Source organism: Miscanthus floridulus, chromosome 4, assembly GCF_019320115.1.
Source record: "Miscanthus floridulus cultivar M001 chromosome 4, ASM1932011v1, whole genome shotgun sequence".
Taxonomy (NCBI): Eukaryota; Viridiplantae; Streptophyta; class Magnoliopsida; order Poales; family Poaceae; genus Miscanthus; species Miscanthus floridulus.
In genome coordinates this window covers 26998243-27018179 of record NC_089583.1, presented here as the reverse complement: position 1 = coordinate 27018179, position 19937 = coordinate 26998243, and the positions used below count along the sequence as shown (strand labels likewise).

Here is a 19937-nt window from a genome sequence, read left to right as displayed (position 1 = left end):
CATACTAAGGGACTCGGCCTGCTGCCTAGGCTGTGAACCGATCTGTGGACTGCCTTCCTTCCCCCTCTGGTCTTTATAGACCAGCTTCATACAAGTTTGAGGGAGGGAGTGAGCCACTGCCGCGTGGGCCCCAAGGGGCGTGGTGGTGCTCCCAGGTTGGCTGGAACGATGTGGCGTCGGTCGCTCCTCCTCTGTCCGCATCCCATCCGAGCGAGGGAGAAAGAGCGAAGCAGAGCAACGAGGAAAGCAGAGCGGAGAGAGAGAGAAGGGGAGAGCAGGGGAGAGGGAAAAGCAAGGCGCCGGCGGCAGAGAACTCGGCGGCGCAAGGAGGGGTGAAAGCAGGAACAAAGCAGAGAGAAGAGAGAGGAAGAGGGAGGGAGGGAGGGAGAGAGAGAGCGCGTGCGCGGAGCAGAGGATGGGGAGGAGGGAGCAGGGCTGCGCGACGCTTCGGCGAGGGCGGCTCCGGGCGGTGGGGCTAGCTCCGGTGATGGTGGAAGCAGAGCGGCGGCTCTGGAGGTGCTCGGCTCCGGCGACGGCGGTGGCTGTGCTTATCGACTCTGGCTGGGCGTGTGGAGGAGAGAGGCCGAAAGGTGAGGGAAGGAGCTCAGTGCGACGAGCGGCTACGGTGCTTGGCCTCGGGCCTAGGTGCAGCCTTGTCGACACCTCGGTGCCTCCTCGCGGTTCTCGTCGACACCCTGTTTGCTGATGCTGAAATTTAGCTCGCGTAGATCCTTATGATAAAATACTTAACCAGTCAACAGTGTTTTACTCTCACAACAAATCAGCATCCGTCAGCCTAAACCAGCTTAGAGCAGCGGACATGCCGATTGTGAGAGTTGAAAAGTTCTAAATAAGCTCGAGCCAACGGGATGTCCACGGCGAGCTCGCCGGCTCCTTTTATAGCCGGAGCTAAGGCGGTTCGTGGAGAAATCTCCGGCGACCGTTGTGCTCGTTCTGTACGGCCGCGGCAAGGTGTCGACGAAATTCGTGGAGTGGATAAGATCGATGAGGAAGACGACGATGGAGAAAGGCGGTTGCGCACAGTGAGGTCGCCGATATTTTCTTCGCGGGGAGACGACGACGCGGCGCGGACGCGGCGTGCACTGGGCTGGGCTGCTCTCTGCCGAGCTGGGAACGGCACTGGGCTAGGCCCATTCGGCAGGTGGGAGGGGAACACAGAAGAGAGTTTCCTATTCTTTTTGTAATTAATAGTTCCTAGAAAAGCAAGAAAAGAAATAAAATACTTTTGTATTTGTAGATATTTGAAAGAAAAGAAATTATTTAAAATGTGATTGAGAAGAGAAAGGAAGGGGAATAAACCATGTAATGAGATGGCTTTTATAAAACCCTAAGAAAAGAATGCATTGTCCAGAAAAACGAAAGAAAGGATTTGTTGTGCATGGAATTGGAAATTCAGTGAATACTTTTGGTGCCGTAAATAAATTCCAGAAAGCAAACGCACAAGCTTTAAAGCAAACATACAAGCATTCAAACAATCACGCAAGCATCCAACTAACATCTCAAGCACAAATGCATATGGTGAATTTTGATGCAAAGGCTTTTAGAAATATATTTTCAAATCGGTTTTGCAGAAAATAAATGGTCAATGTTTTAATTTGTTGTTAAGTTTTAAAAAAAATCAATTTTTTAGTGTTTTTTATCATGATGGAAAATTCAGGATGTCACAGGCGCCCACGCTGACCTTTTCCGCCTCCATGCCTCTTTCCAAGCACTTCCTTGTCCTCTAAATATTTTCTAAGAATAATATCATTAGGTAGCAATCTATTCACATAATAGCATGGTGATCTGTAAAATCACTTTCCATTTTCTACTCTATAAATTTGAGATAGGATTATATGTGAACTTAGAAAAGTCGTGGAATGTCAAATTCCAAGACAAACAGCCTAATTCATTAAGTAGATTTCAATTTCTCCAGAATAAAAGGGCCCCTTACAAAAAAAAACAATAGATATAATAATATTACGAGCAGTTGAACCTTGTTGTCCTCTAAAAAATAGAGATTTACACCACTTACCTATTATTATTGTTTGATTCAGTGGATGATCTGACTAATCAAATCGTGAATTACAGTCTAGAATAGTTTGTTGTCCATATATGTCTAGATAAATGTGTCTCGAAACTGTATGCATGTACCAATGTAATCCTCGATGTGGGATAGTACATGAAAAATCAAGAGCCATCATAATCATTAGAGGACGGATCAATTTTTGAAACGTCAGCAACTAACTTGTTATGGACATTAATCAGAGAATAAAATTACATTTTTGTGGATCCACAAGAGATGATGCATGGATAGTATGAAATTAAAGTTATGATACAATTTTGATTAAGAACTAAACCAATCTTATTATAATTGGATTTAGCTGATAATAAATGTGTTTTAAAATTGTATGCATGTACTAATGTAATCCTTGACGAGGACAACGGAAAATCAAGAGTGGTCTCCCTTGATAATCATCAAGGAACAGACAAGTCATTTCGGCAACCAACTTCTTGCCACCTATAATCGGAGATTGGAATTACAAATTTTTGTAGATCCACAAAAGAAGCTGCACGGAGAGTATAGAATTAAATGATATAGTATTAGCTTATATTATAAATGTCATAGTCATCATAAAATAAACTATAGCTTTAAAATTTCAAGACAAGAGTAAAACATAAAATATACATGATAGTTTTTTCTCCCGTTGTAACGCACTGGCACGTTTGCTAGTCTAAAATAATGGAAAAAAGGTTGGTCGTCCAACTAACACTTTTAACCGGCAAATTAATGAACTTGGACACTTGGCATGTGTTTGGTTTGGGGTCCAAGTGGATTGGGTTGGGTCTAACCTAGTCTTTTAGGATGAGATGAACCCATCTCATGTTTGGTTAAGGGGGTGGGTTGAACCTAGTTTTTTGTTTGGTTGGAAGGATCGAGAAGGACGGAATCGATGACATTTCCACACCGTTAGCAATAGCCATTAGTGGGGCCCACCTATCATCAATGGGGCCCGCTTGTCATCCTCTTCTTTTCTTTTTCCCTACATTATGTTCTTTCTCCGGCCAAGCATGCGAAGCTGTCCCCCCGCAGAGCCGCAACATAGGCCCACCGTCTAGGTCATGGGAGTGCCGCCATCGATGCCCTAGAGCCGCACCACAGTCCAGCTGAGCATGTGCCGCCGCTCGCCCCCCTAGAGCCGCCCACCCCGCACTATAGGCCCGCCATACCCAAGCACATCGCCGCCCACTGCCACCTTCCCGAGACCAAGCTCGGCCATCCTGCTCGCTACTTGCCTGAGCCCATGCTCGCCCGAGCCGGCCAGTCCGCTCTAGACCGTCGAAGGTCTGCCATCTCCCGCTATAGACTCATAAACAATCTTAAATAAGAAAACTTTCAACTACAAAGTTTTAGATCTCGTCAAGCACTACAACTTTGGTATAGAACATTTCTCCATCTAAGGTCATCTAAAAAATTCAAAAATTTGAAATTCAAAATATGAGACTTAGTTTATATATTTGGAACCCTAAATGATCTCAAACAAAAATTTTATCAACTACAAAGTTTTAGATCTCGTCGAGCTCTACAATTTTGATATAAAGTTTGTCTTCATCCTGCATCATTTAAAAAAGATATGAATTTATTTGTGCTGCAGCTATTTTTAAGAACAGATAAATCGATTAGATAACCGCCTCTGAAAATCACTCATTTTCAGGGACGGTTGACATAAGCGACCGTCCTTAAAATAGCATTTTCAGATGCAGTTCTCTTAACGGAACTGCCCCTAAAAATGGATACATTTTTAGAGGCAGATTTCTTAATGGAACTGCCTCTAAAAATTGATTTGTAGCAACAGTTGTATAGCTACAGTGCCTCCCGCAAAGGTTAGTGACGACGTGCTAAGACAACCGCTCCTGTTAAAAAAGGGAGGCATCTCAAAAAAAAAAATCATTTCTGTACTAGTGTCATGCGAGACGTGTGCAAGACGGAGCAACACGGCGTCCATGTGGGTTGAACTGGTCTACTCGAATCGAGCGGAGCATTCCAACCATATCTGAGGGATTCCGTCGTAGGTCAGACCCAACCCGCACGGCTTGTCAACCAAAGGCATGTCCATCTTGGTCGAGTTCAATCCTCACTCAAACCAAACACAGCCTTGGTGGACGACTCATAATGGAACATCACTAACCAAAGCTTTTTTTGACTGGACTTGCACAGCTTTTTTTTACTGGACTTGCACGGATACTTGATGGAATTATGGGCGCACGCGGGCAATTAAATGTGAGCTTATTGGTTCAGCTAGGCAACCCAGTCCATGTCCCCAATTCAGCTAGGCATAATCAATCCATCTTATTTAACCTGTAATTGAAGACCCATAATTGAATTTCATTTCACTAACAGATACTTTTGACCGGACTTGCACCGGTACCAATCCATGATGGAATTAATGGCGCACCCAGCAAGTTAAAAAATTCCCCAAAAGCACAAGCACTCTGCATGCTTAGGGCCTGTTTAGAATCCAAAAAATTTTGCGCAGTATCCGTCACATCGAATCTTGTGGCACATGCATGGAGTACTAAATGTAGACGAAAAAAAAAACTAATTACACAGTTGGTCGAGAAATCACGAGACGAAACTTTTGAACCTAATTAGTCCATAATTAGACATTAATTACCAAATACAAACGAAATGCTACAGTGAGCCAAAATCCAAAAATTTTTGGATCTAAACGGGGCCCCTTATTTGTGTATGCATTAATGAAACTCTGACGTCCTTCATGAGCGCATTACACAAATCCTTCAGCAGCGATGCTGCTCCTCGAGCTGCTTTTGCTGCTCTCTGCCACCGCAACCAACAGTGCAACCGCTTCCTCGCCAAGCCAGCCAAGCCATAATGGTGACGAAGGAGCTCTTCTCGCTTTCAAGGCAAAGATGTCCGGCCACTCTGGCGTGCTGGACTCGTGGAACAAGAGCACCAGCTACTGCAGCTGGGAGGGCGTCACCTGCGGCAGGAGGCACCGGTGGAGGGTGGTAGCCCTGAACCTCAGTTCCCAGGGGCTCGCCGGCACCATCTCCCCTGCCATCGGCAACCTCACCTTCCTGCGCTTACTCGACCTGAGCTACAACAGCCTTCAGGGTGAGATCCCAGCCAGCATCGGGTCCCTCCGGCGGCTCCGACGCCTTCACCTGGTTCAAAACACGCTCACTGGTGTCATCCCGAGTAACATCAGCCGCTGCATCAGCCTCCGTGAGATTTTCATCCAAGACAACAAAGGCCTGCAGGGAAGCATCCCAGTTGAGATTGGCAGCATGCCGGCGCTCTCGGTTCTAGCGCTGGACAATAACAGCATTACCGGAACCATCCCGTCATCTCTTGGGAACCTTTCCCGGCTGGCCGTGTTGTCCTTGCCATGGAACTTCCTGGAGGGACCAATCCCTGCGGGCATCGGCAACAATCCATATCTCAAGTGGCTTCAACTCTCCCTTAATAATCTCTCTGGTTTGCTCCCTCCTTCCCTGTACAACATATCATCTGTTTATTACTTTTTTGTGGCAAACAATGACAGAACTCCGATGAGGAGGATGAAAAACACACGCGAACACAAACTGGACACAGTGATTTGGGCTGCAAAGCGGCAGCGTTTTCTATTGATTGCATTCACTATATAAAGGAATTACATGCTGTGTTACAAGGAAATGAAAGGACCTGCTAATCCCGGCATACTCGTGATCAGTGGTTGCCATCCCAACCACCTGGGCCATGCCGCAAACTGTGGCCTGCCTCTAATGGCATTAGGCGCCTCTACCTTCTATAATTAGATGCTCAAGGACTTATTCAAACATTCTCCTCCTAAGTCCTGGAGCCACTAGCCTAACTTCTTCATGCCGATCTCACCACGGAGCTCTTGAAACCGAGAACGACCGAGCGCTTTTGTGAGAATGTCGCCCAGCTGATGCTCAGTGCCGACGAACTCTATGTCAATCAGCCTTCTGTCCCAGCACTCCCGGATGAAGTGGTATTTTACATCAATGTGCTTACTCCGGTCGTGATGAACAGGGTTCTTCATCAGTGCGATGGCGGACTTGTTGTCCACCATGAGCTTCGGTGCGCGGACAGCTCCTCCGATGAGCTCTGCCAGCAGACGTGCTAGCCAGACTCCTTCGCACGCTGCTCCGGCCGCCGCTATGTACTCTGCCTCGCAGGACAATAGGGCGACCACTTTCTGCTTTGACGATTGCCAAGCAACCGGTCCACCAGCCATGAAGAAGATGAGACCGCCTGTGCTCTTGCGATCGTTCACGTCCCCAGCTAAATCGCTGTCGGAGTAGCCTGTCAGCTGGGGCGCTGTTCCTCTTCTTCCTGCCGGACGGTAGTGCACTCCCCAGTGCACCGTGCCTGCCACATACCGGAGGACTCGCTTGACTGCCGCGAGGTGCTCCTGTCGTGGCGCTTCCATGAACCTGCTGAGGTACCCAACAGCATATGCTAGGTCCGGCCTTGAGTTACATAGGTACCTGAGGCTGCCGATGAGACTGCGATACTCGGTGGCGTCAACAGCCGGCGTCGTGCCCTCTTTTAGGAGCTTCAATTTCATCTCCATGGGTGTGGCACTTGCGTTGCACCCTGTCAGTCCGCCCTTCTCAAGGATCTTGGCGGCGTAGGCACTCTGTCGCAGCGTGATGCCATGAGCGCCCTGGGTGACCTCGAGTCCAAGATAGTAGGACAAGAGCCCGAGGTCACTCATGCGGAATGTGCGCAGCATCTGTGCCTTGAACTTCTTGACGGCGTCGGCATCACCACCCGTGATGATGAGGTCATCGACGTAGACTCCCACGTTCAGGCGCTCGGCACCTCTGCCCCGGGTATACATCCCGTGCTCGTTGATGCAGCGCGTGAACCCGAGCGCCAGCAGCTCGGCGTCGAGCTTCTGGTTCCATGCTCTCGGTGCTTGGCGGAGTCCGTAGAGCGCCTTGTGAAGGCGCAGCACCTTGTACTTGTGCTTGTCGTCGATGAAGCCGGGGGGTTGATGGACGTAGACCTCCTCTTGGAGCTCGCCGTTCAAGAATGCCGACTTGACATCCATGTGGTGGACGCCCCAGCCGAAGTGGGCAGCGATGGCGAGCACCAGCCGCACCGACTCGAGTCGTGCAACTGGGGCGAACACTTCTTCAAAGTCGACGCTGGGCCGCTGCACATAGCCTTTGGCGACGAGGCGTGCCTTGTACTTGGCGATATTGCCCTTTTCATCGCGCTTGACCTTGTACACCCACTTCAAGCCGATGGCGCGGTGCCCCTGAGGAAGCTCGACCAGCGACCATGTCTGGTTGTCGCGGATCGACTTCATCTCCTCCTCCATCGCGCCGACCCAGTTGGGATCGCCCTCGGCTTCTTTGATCGACCTGGGCTCCTCCACACTCACCGCGTGGCTGACAGTGTGGAGCTCGGCCTCAACAGCGTCGCGGTGCTCCAGCCCGGGTGACGCGTCCGTGCCGAGGATGTTGTCGAGGGTGCGGTACCTGTGTACCACCTCATCGTCGTCATCGTCCAGGTTCGGGTCGGTGGTGAGCGGCGTCGCGAACTCGACGTGAGCTCCAGCCCCTTGCGGTGTTGAGAGCGCTCCCAAGGCCGTCGACGCGCTCTGGTCGCCTGGCGACGTCGTGCGCGGACCGGAGGATGTCGACGCTGTTGGAGCCGGCGTGCGCGGCTCGGGAGAGACAGGCTCAGGGGCCGGTCCCTCAAGCTGATGGCGCCGCAGCTCGTACTCCTCCGCGATGGTGAAGGGGTGGGGCTCGGTGACGTCCGAGGCTGCTCCCCATTCCCAGCGTGCTCCTTCGTCGAAGACAGCATCGCGCGAGACGTGAACGCGCTCGGCCACCGGGTCGTAGAAGCGGTAGGCTTTGGAGCCATCTTGGTACCCGATGAAGACCACCTTGCGCCCGCGATCATCAAGCTTCCCGAGGTGTGGGCGCACGTTCTTGATGTACGCCAAGCAGCCGAACACACGGAGGAAGTGCACTGGGGGCTTCTTCCCGTACCACGCCTGGTACGGCGTCTCGTCGGTGAGCGCACTCGTGGGCGCCCGGTTCAGGAGAAAGACAGCGGTGTGCACTGCCTCTCCCCAGAAGTGGCCGGGCACTCCCCGTGCGCGCAAGATGCTCCTCGCCGTCGCCACGACCGTCTGATTTCGGCGTTCCACCACGCCGTTCTGTTGTGGCGTGTATGGAGCCGAGTGGTGGCGTTGTATCCCCTCTCCTGCACAATATTCACCGAACGTAACCGAGGTGAACTCACCACCGTTGTCAGTGCGTAGCACCGTCAACTTCTTCCACGTCTCGCGCTCGACGCGGGCTTGGAACGACATGATCGCCGCCAGTGCGTCCGCCTTGGAACGCAGGAGAGTGAGCCACATGTAGCGGCTCATGTCGTCGGCGAGTAGAAGGAAGTAGACGTTCCCGGCCGGTGTCGCTGGCGTGATGGGGCCGCAGAGGTCGCCGTGGACCAGCTCAAGCTGTTCTGCGGCCCGGAACTTGGCCGCCTTGGGGAACGGCGTTCGCTTCTGCTTCGCCAGCACACAGTCTTCACAGACCTGTTCGACGTGGTCGATGGAGGGCAGTCCGCGCACCATGTCCTTGCGCCCCAACTTCCTGAGCGACTGGAAGTTGATGTGCCCGAACCGCTCATGCCACCTCCAGGCGACGTCGCCGGCGCGCGCGGTGAGACACACCGGGGCGACGACGTTCATGTCGAGGAAGTAGAGCCGGCTCGAGGAACGCTCCACCTTGGCGAGCAGTTGGCGTTGCAGGTCGAAGAGGCGCAGGATGCCGGACTCGATGAGGACCTTGAAGCCGTCCTCATCCAACTGCCCGATGCTCACGATGTTGGTGGTGAGCCGCGGGATGTAGTACACGCCCTCCAGCCGGCGGTGCTCGCCGTTCTTGCAGGCGAAGAGGACGGTGCCCTTGCCCTCGATGTTCACCACCGATCCGTCGCCGAATCGGACGGTGCCGGTGATGCCCGAGTTCAGCTCGGCGAAGACCGACCGCGATCCCGACATGTGGTTCGTCGCTCCGGTGTCAAGGACCCAGCGGCAGGGCCCCTCCGCCTCCTTCTCATCCTCCCTGAGATGAAGGAGGACCTTGGGCTCGGCGAGGTGGACGCGCGCGCGTGCATCGACGGCGGGCGGTGGCGGCGGCGTGGATTGGGGAGAGGAAACAGGCGACGCGATTACCTCCGTCTCAGCGGCGATGTACATCAAGGCCCGTTCCTCCTCCTCCTCGGCCTGGGCCACATGGGCCGCGGCCTTCTTTTTCTTGCCACGGCAGTCTCGGGCCCAATGGCCCTTATTGCCGCACTTCTTGCAGGCCGTGCCAGGCGGCGGCTTTCCACCACCAGCGTTGCCAGCGCCCGCGCCATGACCGTCGTGGTCGTCGCGCGTCGCGCCTTGACCGCCACGACCGCGGCCGCGGCCATGGTTCTTCCCGCGACCGTTGGAGCCGCCGCTGCCACCGGAGCTCTCCTGCTCGCGACGGCTCTTGCGACGCGCCTCCCAGTCCTCCTCGCAGAGCAGGAGTCGCCCCATGCCGTCCGTGATCTCCTTTGGCTTGCCGCGTTCCTCGAACACGCGCAGCCGCCCGATGACGTCCTCGATCGACGTGTTGTTCAGATCGAGAAACATCTCGAGGGAGACGGCGGCTTGAGACAGGCGATCGGGAACCACCTGCAGAAGTTTCTTTACCACCTCGGCGTCCGTGATATTGTCGCCGAGGATGCGGAGGTTGGTGGCGAGCGACGTGATGCGGATCCCGAACTCGGAGACGGTCTCGCCATCCTTGAAGACGAGCGCCGCGAACTCGCGGCGAAGCTGCTGCGCGCTGGCGTCGCGCGCGCAGTCGTCGCCGATACGGAGCACCTTGACGGCGTCCCACGCCTCCTTGACGGTACGCTTGCGACCGAGCGTTCCCCACATCTCGGAGGGAACCGAGCGCAGGAGGCCCGCCATGGCCTGTCGATCGTGCTGGTACTCATCTTCGTCGGCGTCCTCGTCAATCCCGAGCTCGACGGCGTCCCAGACCCGAAGAGTCTAGAAGTTGACCTCCATCACCAGCGCCCACTCCGGGTAGTTCGTCCGCGTGAGCATCGGCCAGGCGATGTTCGCGGACGAGCGTTCGATGACGCGCTCGACGACGCGTGAGCTGGAGCGGCGGCGGCTGTGTGGACGGCCATGACGTCGCGGCGGCGATCGCGAGGGCTTGATCTCGTTCCCACCGCTGCCATCATCCGTCGGCTTCATCTTAGACGGCGACTGGGATGCCATGGCGACGGTGGAGAAACCGGCTCCGATGCCAATTGACAGAACTCCGATGAGGAGGATGAAAAACACACGCGAACACAAACTGGACACAGTGATTTGGGCTGCAAAGCGGCAGCGTTTTCTATTGATTGCATTCACTATATAAAGGAATTACATGCTGTGTTACAAGGAAATGAAAGGACCTGCTAATCCCGGCATACTCGTGATCAGTGGTTGCCATCCCAACCACCTGGGCCATGCCGCAAACTGTGGCCTGCCTCTAATGGCATTAGGCGCCTCTACCTTCTATAATTAGATGCTCAAGGACTTATTCAAACAAACAACAAGCTACATGGCCGTCTACCAACTGACCTGGGGAAAAGCCTTCCGAGCATCCAAAAGCTTGGGATTGGAAGAAACCGATTTACTGGAGCTCTTCCGCTATCGCTAACCAATCTCTCCAGGCTCCAGCTTCTTGACTTGGGATCTAATAATTTCAATAGAGTTGTTCCTGCTGAATTGGGCAGATTGCAACAACTTGAAGTGTTTGCTCTGTCTGATAACATCTTAGAAGCAAACAACGAGGAAGAGTGGCAATTTATTGGTTCTTTGGTGAATTGTAGCAGATTACAGGGACTGGGCTTTGGATGGAACAGGTTTGTAGGGAAGCTGCCAGGTCCGTTGGTTAATCTGTCTATTAATCTCCAGTTGTTGCAGATTGCCAACAACAACATATCCGGTGTCATCCCATCAGATATTGGAAATTTGGCAGATCTTGAGATACTTGATTTTGGTGAAAACTTACTCACTGGGGTCATTCCTGAAAGCATCGGGAAGCTTACACGATTGCAGGTGCTAGGCCTCAGATCAAACTACCTATTAGGACATCTACCATCCTCCATCGGGAACCTTTCTAGTCTACTTAAACTTTATGCAGACGGCAACAGCTTGGAGGGGCCAATTCCACCAACCATTGGAAACTTGAGCAAACTTTTAGTCCTAGATTTGTCATATAACAACCTTACTGGCTTGATTCCTAACCAAATTATGGAGCTGCCATCGATCACAATGTTTCTGGATCTGTCCAACAACATGCTGGAGGGACCACTTCCGTTAGAAGTTGGTAGTTTGGTACATCTTGAACAGCTCTTCCTATCACGAAACAAACTGTCAGGTGAGATACCTGATACTATTGGCAACTGCAGGGTCATGGAAATCCTCTCAATGGATGGCAACTCGTTCCAAGGAAGCATACCTGCTACGTTCAAGAACATGGCAGGCTTGACTGTACTTAATTTGACGGACAACAAACTAGATGGAAACATCCCTGGCAACCTGGCTACCCTTACCAACCTACAGGAGTTGTATCTTGGCCACAACAATTTATCCGGAACAATCCCAGAGCTTTTAGTTTATTCAACATCGCTGCTTCAACTAGATTTGTCCTACAACAATTTGCAAGGTGAAGTACCAAAAGGAGGAGTTTTCAAAAATTTGACTGGACTATCAATTGTTGGTAACAATGCGTTATGCGGGGGGATACTACAGCTCCATCTGCCAAAATGCCCAAGCTCTTGTGCAAGAAAGAATGGGAAAAGCACACCCAAGTTTCTTAGAATAGCAATTCCAGCGATAGGAAGTCTCATCTTGCTTTTTCTGGTTTGGGCTGGATTTCACTACAGATTCATGACTTGCCAAGCGCGTAAACTATGAAAATGACAGTCTTAGTTGCTTTACTTGACCTTGCACTTCATTAATCGCCAAGAAGGCGGATATTCAGGAAGTCCAAGACAGCACCGAAGAAAGATCTGCCACCACAGTTTGCAAAGGTAGAGCTTCCAATAGTTCCATACAATGATATACTGAAAGGAACAGATGGATTCTCAGAAGCAAATGTGCTTGGAAAAGGAAGATATGGTACAGTATACAAGGGCACACTAGAAAATCAAGCCATTGTCGTCGCCGTAAAGGTGTTTAATGTCCAGCAATCAGGATCCTACAAAAGCTTCCAGGCTGAATGTGAGGCACTAAGAAGAGTGAGGCACCGATGCCTTCTAAAAATCATTACATGTTGTTCTAGCATCAACCACCAGGGTCAAGACTTCAGAGCACTAGTCTTTGAGTTCATGGCTAATGGCAGCTTAGATAGATGGATCCACTCAAATTTAGAAGGCCAAAATAGACAAGGAGCGCTCAGTCTGTCACAGAGGTTGGATATCGCTGTGGACATTGTGGATGCTTTAGACTATCTTCACAACGGTGGCCAACCATCGATCATCCATTGTGATCTCAAGCCAAGTAACATTCTTCTCAATCAGGACATGAGAGCTCGAGTTGGAGATTTTGGCATTGCTAGAGATCTAGATGAAGCAACAAGCAAACATCCTATGAATTCCAGTAGCACCATAGGAATAAGAGGTTCCATTGGATATATTGCTCCAGGTAACTAAAGTTATTTTGTTTCATGCTTCAAATAATAGCATCTATCCCTATTACCTAATCAATATGTGCTGCTGCATGGGTTAGTAATTGTTAAAAAATAAGTCAAAAATTCATGGATAATTGGGTTAGAGCTCAACAAAATTGCTTATCTTTGCTCTTTCCCATTTGCTCATATGCTTGCCTTTAATTTGAATCTTAGCTTCCGCTATGTGTTGGATATAGAAACTAGCATTCAGTGCTTCCCTCAAACATGTACCCATCGTCTGCGACACACATCATGCATTTATACCATAAGTGGATAACTTGGAAAATATATATGGTTACTTTTAAAATAGTTTTTTTAAAAATAGCAGATGCATGCTATTAGATTTAGACTCAGAATTAGTTTAAAATGTTTATAATAACAACACAGGTGGGTTATTTTAAGTTAGTTTTCACAATGTCATATGTTGGTAATTTAAATATACAAGATAGAAATGGCCATTTAAGAATGTTTTTATAATGGCTGAGAAGTGTAATTTTTTAGAAAGCACAATATACCAAATGCATATTATCACCACTGGTAACTATAGTATACTGAATTGATGGCTGATGTCTTTTATTTTTGTGAGAACATCTCAGATTTACTTTTAGTTATGGCTTATTGTCTTGTGAGCACTAATGTCGAGGCTCCAATAGAATTATCCAATTGCTAATAGTAAGATGCACATCAAGTAGTCTTTGAGTTTTATACACACACGCGCGCGCGCACACACACACACATATATATAGTAGTTCTATATATAGGGAGACTATATTCAGTAGCTAGCTACAAAATAAGTTATTCTGTAGCCACCTCCATGTACGATAATTTTATATATTAGTTTACGATAATGTCTATACATATTTACAATAGTTGGATTACTATAACACATGGGGATATTTACCATAACGTTAAACCACTTAGTAAGGAGTTACTATAATCTCGTAAATTAACATAGTAATTTTCGTAACTCAAAGTGGCTACAGAATAAATTATTTTGTAGCCAGCTACAGGGTAGTAGTTCTATATATATATACCCTGTGGCCAGCTGCAGAATATATATATGCCTATGTATCCTCATATTTCATTTCACTGCAGAATATGGAGAAGGGCTTGAGGTGTCAACTTCTGGAGATGTGTTTAGTCTTGGCATCACTTTGATCGAGATGTTCACAGGGAAGAGCCCGACAGATGATATGTTTAGAGATGGGATAAGCTTGCATTATTATGCCGAGGCAGCTCTTCCTGACAAGATTATGGAGATAGCAGATCCCAACATCTGGCTGCATGATGGAGTAAACAATAGCAATGATACAAGACATATAACAAGAACCGGGGAATGTTTGTCGGCGGTTATTCAGCTTGGTGTCCTTTGTTCAAAGCAATTGCCCATAGAGCGATTGTCAATGAACGATGCTGCTACAAAGATGCATGCTATCAGAGATAAATATATTTTTACTCAATAATAAAATGGTGTTAGTTCATATTAATCACCACTACCTTATACTATCATGTTTCTCTAAATGTATTGTTGAAGTCTATAATATTGTCGGGTACCTTAGTATGGGGTACCCCAAGCAAAACATCAAATAGGGTCGCTAAAGTCCCATCTAAAAATAATAATAATAATAAGAAATGCTAGAAGGTAAGTCATGGGCCCCTCACCCGCCACGACCGAGCCCACTGGGTCCTCTCCCTCCTCGCCTCGAGCCTCGAGCAGGAGGCCTCGGCATCCTGACGCGAACTCCGCTTCGTGCGAGGCTCCCCAGGGAAGGCCTCGGTAGGGAACACCGTCTCCGCCTCGCCCGAGGCTCTCCACGGAAGGCCTTGGTAGGAGGCGCGTTCTCCGTATCGCGCGAGGCCTCTCGCGCGAGGCCTCGGCAAGGAGCCTGATCTCCGTCTCGCGCGAGGCCTCATTCTCCATGTCGCTCGAGGCCGGCTCGTCCGCGGTCCGTCGCCCCCCGCCTCAGCCGACCCTCCCAACAACGTGTCATGTCTCATTAATACTTCAACCACTCTCGCAATCTCAGCCGGATGGTGGCTCCATGCCACAGAACGGCCGACGCGACCTGAGGTCGCATCAGCGCCATGCCGGCCGGGACAGGGCACGGTGGGGATTACCGGCTACTGTGTCCCACCACTATGTCCACGATCAGCGCCATACCGGCTGGGATAGGGTACGATGGGGATTACCGGCCACTGTGTCCTAACGCTGTACCCATGATCGGCCGCCCGCTCAAGGCCTCGGCACGGTACACCGGGGCCTCGGTGATCTTGGGGTTCATGCCTGCCGAGACCCCCCCACCACAGTACAAGCCTCGGCACCAACCAAGTCTCGGCCTCACGCACAGTCCATCCATAGTGGCTTGCACGTTCGCTGCCGCGTCCACTCCGAGGCATTCCTAGGGCTCCCACGACGCACAGGATCTGATGGGACGACCACGCCGCCCCAGTACCCCAAGGATGGACCACTCCGACGACCACGCCGCCATAGGAATAGGCCACAGGGCTCGGACATGCCGCCCCTGTTGGCACGACGCCGCATAGTTAACACATGTACTGTCCTTGTCTTCTCTTCAACTATAAAAGACGAGGACTTGGGCCATTTAGAAGGGACGAAGGAGGAGGACACCTTGTAACACACAGACACACACACATTCCAGCCACTTGAGAGCAACGTCTCAGACGGCCCACACAACACCCTGCCGAGACCTGGGACTAGTTCCCTCTCTCCCTTAGCTTGTAACCCCCTACTATGAGCACTTCGGTGCAAGGAATATGAGTTCAATCTCTCAGACTGGACGTAGGGCGCCGATTGCCTGAACCAGTATAAATCTTGTGTCTCTTTGCATCACCATCCAGAATCAGGAGCACGTAGAACAAATTCACTGGTTGGTCGTGGACCCCCCAGTCTGAAACACCGACAGTTGGCGTGCCAGGTAGGGGCCTCTGCGTGTCAGTTTCGTCATCCCAGCAGGTTCCGGATGGCAGACCCTGTACGACCATTGCGTCTCGGCCCCATGGTTTGGTTTGGGAGCCTAGAGTTCATGTCTCTAGGGCATGAGTACGACATGGTACTCCTCGCTCCTCGGGCCCCACCGTCCGACGATGAAGTTACGCACCGGTAGCCCAGGCGCAGGCGGCGCCCGGGCGGCCGCTCTCACCGCGCTCGCTAGGCATGACGCGAGCAAGGCCACCCCAACGCTACGCGAACCCAGGGCGGCACGCCACTCCTCGTCGATATCCTACGACCAGCTGTTGGTACGGGGTCCCTAGCTGGGGACCTGTCTGGCCTGAGCTTGGACAAAGGAAAATCGCCGGTGGCTCGCGGCGATGCCCAGTCGTCAAGCTCCGCTCCACCACTCCCTGAAGAACCGACCCCGGCGGAGCAGAATTTGGCGACGGCACCATCCCCATACCCCTTTGGGTTGAGAAATGCCGCCGCTTCTTACACCTACGCATACACTGCCGCTCATGAGGATCCCTCAGAGCGCTGCCAGTGCTTCGGTCTCGACCTAAGCACCCACGCTGACTCCTCGGATGAGGACGAGGCATGGCCCGGAGTGGATTTCTCCGGGCTCCACGACTCTGGGGCTTTGCGCCAGTTCTTGGCCGCAAGCGACTACTGCTTTGGTTACTCCGACTCCGACGACGAAGGCACTTACGATCCCACTCGCGAGTGTTTCCACGTGGAGCTCGGGATGCCGAGGGCAGGCGAAGAGGACGAGGCGGCAGGTAGCCGCTCCCCACTTTGCCCAGGGGCAGGCGCCGCCGTGCCCCCACGCATTGCCCTGCCGGCCGCACGAAATGAGAATGTCGCTCTTGCACGACCTCAGCGCCCAGACCTAGAGCAGCTCCGTGAGCTCCAGGCCAAGGTCGAACAAGACCAACTCCTTCTGCAGCAGCTTCGAGACTCTCTCGAACAAGAACAGCGAGGCCGCGGCGAAGGCGGGGGAGCCCGGCGGAGGGCCCGCGATGTGCATCACCGCATCCACGACGATGAAGGGAGTGAGCAACCCCTAGTCTTCAATCGCGCTAGCCAGAACGTCGTGGCTGCGGTAATGCTGGTCCGCGCAATGCCCGAACCTTCTACCATGGAGGGGCGACGGGTCCGCGGCGAGCTCCGTGATCTCCTAGAGACCGCTGTGGTTCAGTAGGCCGAGAGTTCCGCCTCCTGATGCCACGGGGGTGCCTCGAACCTGCCCACGGCGCCGCCTCGGCAGGAGAGGGAAGCCCTGGCTCGTCTCGAGCCCGACCGAGCACCAATAGCCCACAGGGTCCCCAAGCTTCTGGACCGCCTCGACAATCAACGTGAGGTGCAGGGAGACCATGAGGTGGTCAGCAGGCGATGATGCCACGATAATGAGGGGCCTGCTTGGGGCTACCACCCACACCGAGGCGGTCGCTACGACAGCGGGGAGGACCGCAGTCCTTCCCCTGAACCGCCAGGCCCTTAGGTCTTCAGCAGGGCCATCCGCGCTGCTCTTTTTCCCACCCGGTTCCGGCAGCCAGCCAATCTCATGAGGTACAGCGGCGAGACCAACCCGGAGCTCTGGCTTGCCGATTACCGCTTGGCCTACCAGCTGGGTGGCGCGGACGATGACCTGCTCATCATCTGCAATCTCCCCTTGCTCCTGTCGGACTCGATGCGAGCCTGGCTCGAGCACCTTCCTCCCTCGCAAATCCACGACTGGCACGACTTGGTTAGGATCTTCGTCGGGAACTTCCAAGGCACATACGTGCGCCCTAGGAACTCCTGGGACCTCAAGAACTATCACCAGAAGCTGGACGAGTCTCTCCGAGACTTCATCCGGTGCTTCTTCAAACAGTGCACTGAGTTGCCCAGTTGCCCACCCGAGAGGACGCCCTTGATCAGCTGGAGGAAGCCCGAGACGTCGTGCTACTACACTCGGCCAAATACCAGTAGAGCCTACGGTGCTATCAGGCTCGACACGTCTGAGGCCGAGACTTGAAGGTAGGCGACCTGGTGTTGAGGCTAGCACAGAGCAACAAAGGTCGCCACAAGCTAACCCCGCCATGGGAAGGACCGTACATCATCGCCCAAGTACTAAAGCCCGGGACCTACAAGCTGGCCAACGAGAAGGGCGAAATCTTCATCAACGCTTGGAACATAGAATAGCTACGTCGCTTTTATCCCTAAATTTCCAAGCATTGTATATGTCGTTTCCCGAAATACAATTAAAAAGCGTTCTTTAGTTGGTCTTATTTTTCGAGAAATCCCCTGAGCCCATCGTAGGTCTCGGCAATACAATCAACACGACAAGGGAGACTCGGCTCTGCCTTGGCAGAACCAAGCCTCCCTCGGGGGCTAGATGGGGGACTCCCCCTAAGTCCCATGCACCATTCTTTAGTTGTTTTTTGCAAAAATTCATACGCCAAGACTCTAGCAGGCTCTGACGAATCATTTGTAAAGACTCCTCGGACCAAGGTCTGTTTCCTAAGCAAGAGGCCGGTAGAGTCGCGAGACGGCCTACGCCCCCGGGCTACAGCACTCCCTCACTACCTCTTGCTCAAGGGACAGCTTAGGCCCCAAAGGGGTATTTTGCAAACGAAATTTGATCAGAAGCAACAAGAGGACAAAGGCTCGGAAGCATGAGAAAAACAACTAAGAAACACAAATACTTCGGAAACAAGGGCCTCAACGGCCACAAACGTTATGATACAAAAATAACCCCTGTTCTATCTTTACATATCCCCTGGGGCCCAGATTAAGGCTCGGGGCCTTCAACACCGGCAGATGGTAGGGGAGGAACCACCTCCTCTTCGAAGAGCGCCGCCAGCGCCGTGCCAGGGCCCTCTACCGCCTCCATCAGCTTCGCGACCGCCGCGTTGGCCTCCTCGTCATCATCAGGCAGAACGTAGCCATCACTGATGGCCGGGAGTTCGACGCAAAGGTAGTGAGAGGAGATGACGGCCATCGCCCGCTTGACACCCGTGTGCAGCGCCCCTCGGAGTCGCTCGCGCACCTGGCTGCTCAGCGCAATCAAGCGACTCCCAAGGGAGCTGCCTGACTGAACTCCCTTGACTTCCAAGGCCTCGCAGGCAGAAAGGGCGGCACATTTCAGCGCCTTGTGCTCCTTGATCTCGTTGTCGAGCACTGTCTGCACCGCGCTGGAAGCCTCAGCGGCCCGAGCGAACTCTGCCTTTGACTCTGCACCGCGGAGAATGGAATGAGGTCGAGCCAGAGAAAAAACAACCCAAGTTAGGGACGGAAGCCCATGGGACTCACCCTTGGCCTTCTGCTCCCAGCGTCGGGTCTCGGCCGCCGCCCTGGAAACTTCACCCCCCAGCTCTACGTCATACAAAGAAGTTAGGGAGCGAACATAAGGAGAAGGAAACGAAACAAGGGGACTAGAACTCACCCTCGACCGTCCCCCTCAAAACCATAGCCTCAATTTGCGAGGCCTCAACTGAAGCAAGGGCCTCGTTCAAAGCGCCCTTGGTCAGCCGGTGCGCACTCTCCTCTTCCCCTAGCTACCCGGCGAGGGCCTTGCCCGAGGTCATCGCTTCTTCAGCCCGGGATCTGAAGGCATCCCAATCGCTGACGGCGCGGGTAAGCTCCTCCTCCAGCTCCTTGATCCGCACCGCCAAGGGGGTGAGCTGTGTCTGGGCTGTGGCTGCCTTGACCTTCGCATCGGCACAGCGAAGGCGGAGGTCCTCCACCTCCGCGCTTCGTGCTGATAGAAGCTTGTTAGCATCAGCAAGAAGGCCCCTCTACCGCTGAAGCTAGTCCTAGACTCCCCTCTCCCACCGGAGGAAGACCGACTTCCTGAGGGACTGGGTCTCGAGCTCCTGAGGAGGCAGAGCAGAGGTCATCGATTGCGACAAAACCGAGAAAAGAACAACGTCATGTGAGAAAGGAAAACATGAACCTGGGCGACTCCGGGCAGTTCGTCGGCCACCACGGACAACGCCGTCCGTAGCGACCACTCCGCTAGCTCACGGTACTGCTCGAAGGTACTCCAGCGCCTGCCCTCGGCCGTGTCCTCGAGGGCAAACAGAGGCTCCCCCTTAGGGTCGTCCCGGCTCCACCACAGTACCCGCGGGTGATCCCACCCGCGGGGCTCGGGTCGCACTCGCACAAGGGCCGAGCTTCCCTCACCCAAGAGCGGCGCTGGCTGCTCCACGGCGTCGGTCTCCTCGGCGTCGACCACCTCCCG

At 52.6% G+C, this 19937-nt stretch overlaps 2 protein-coding genes across 2 annotated transcripts; both read left to right on the top strand.

Moving 5' to 3' along the window:
• Window positions 1-4809: 4809 nt before the first annotated feature.
• On the top strand, window positions 4810-14222 carry LOC136551208 (putative receptor-like protein kinase At3g47110). The gene is made up of 4 exons (XM_066542783.1): window positions 4810-5563; window positions 10639-11971; window positions 12070-12734; window positions 13855-14222. Exons 1-4 carry the CDS (start codon window positions 4810-4812, stop codon window positions 14220-14222), a joined length of 3120 nt encoding a protein of 1039 aa, XP_066398880.1.
• On the top strand, window positions 9126-10366 carry LOC136550644 (uncharacterized). Its single transcript, XM_066542274.1, has one exon. The coding sequence runs from the start codon at window positions 9126-9128 to the stop codon at window positions 10191-10193; it is 1068 nt and encodes a 355-aa protein (XP_066398371.1). The 3' UTR covers window positions 10194-10366.
• Window positions 14223-19937: the final 5715 nt, after the last annotated feature.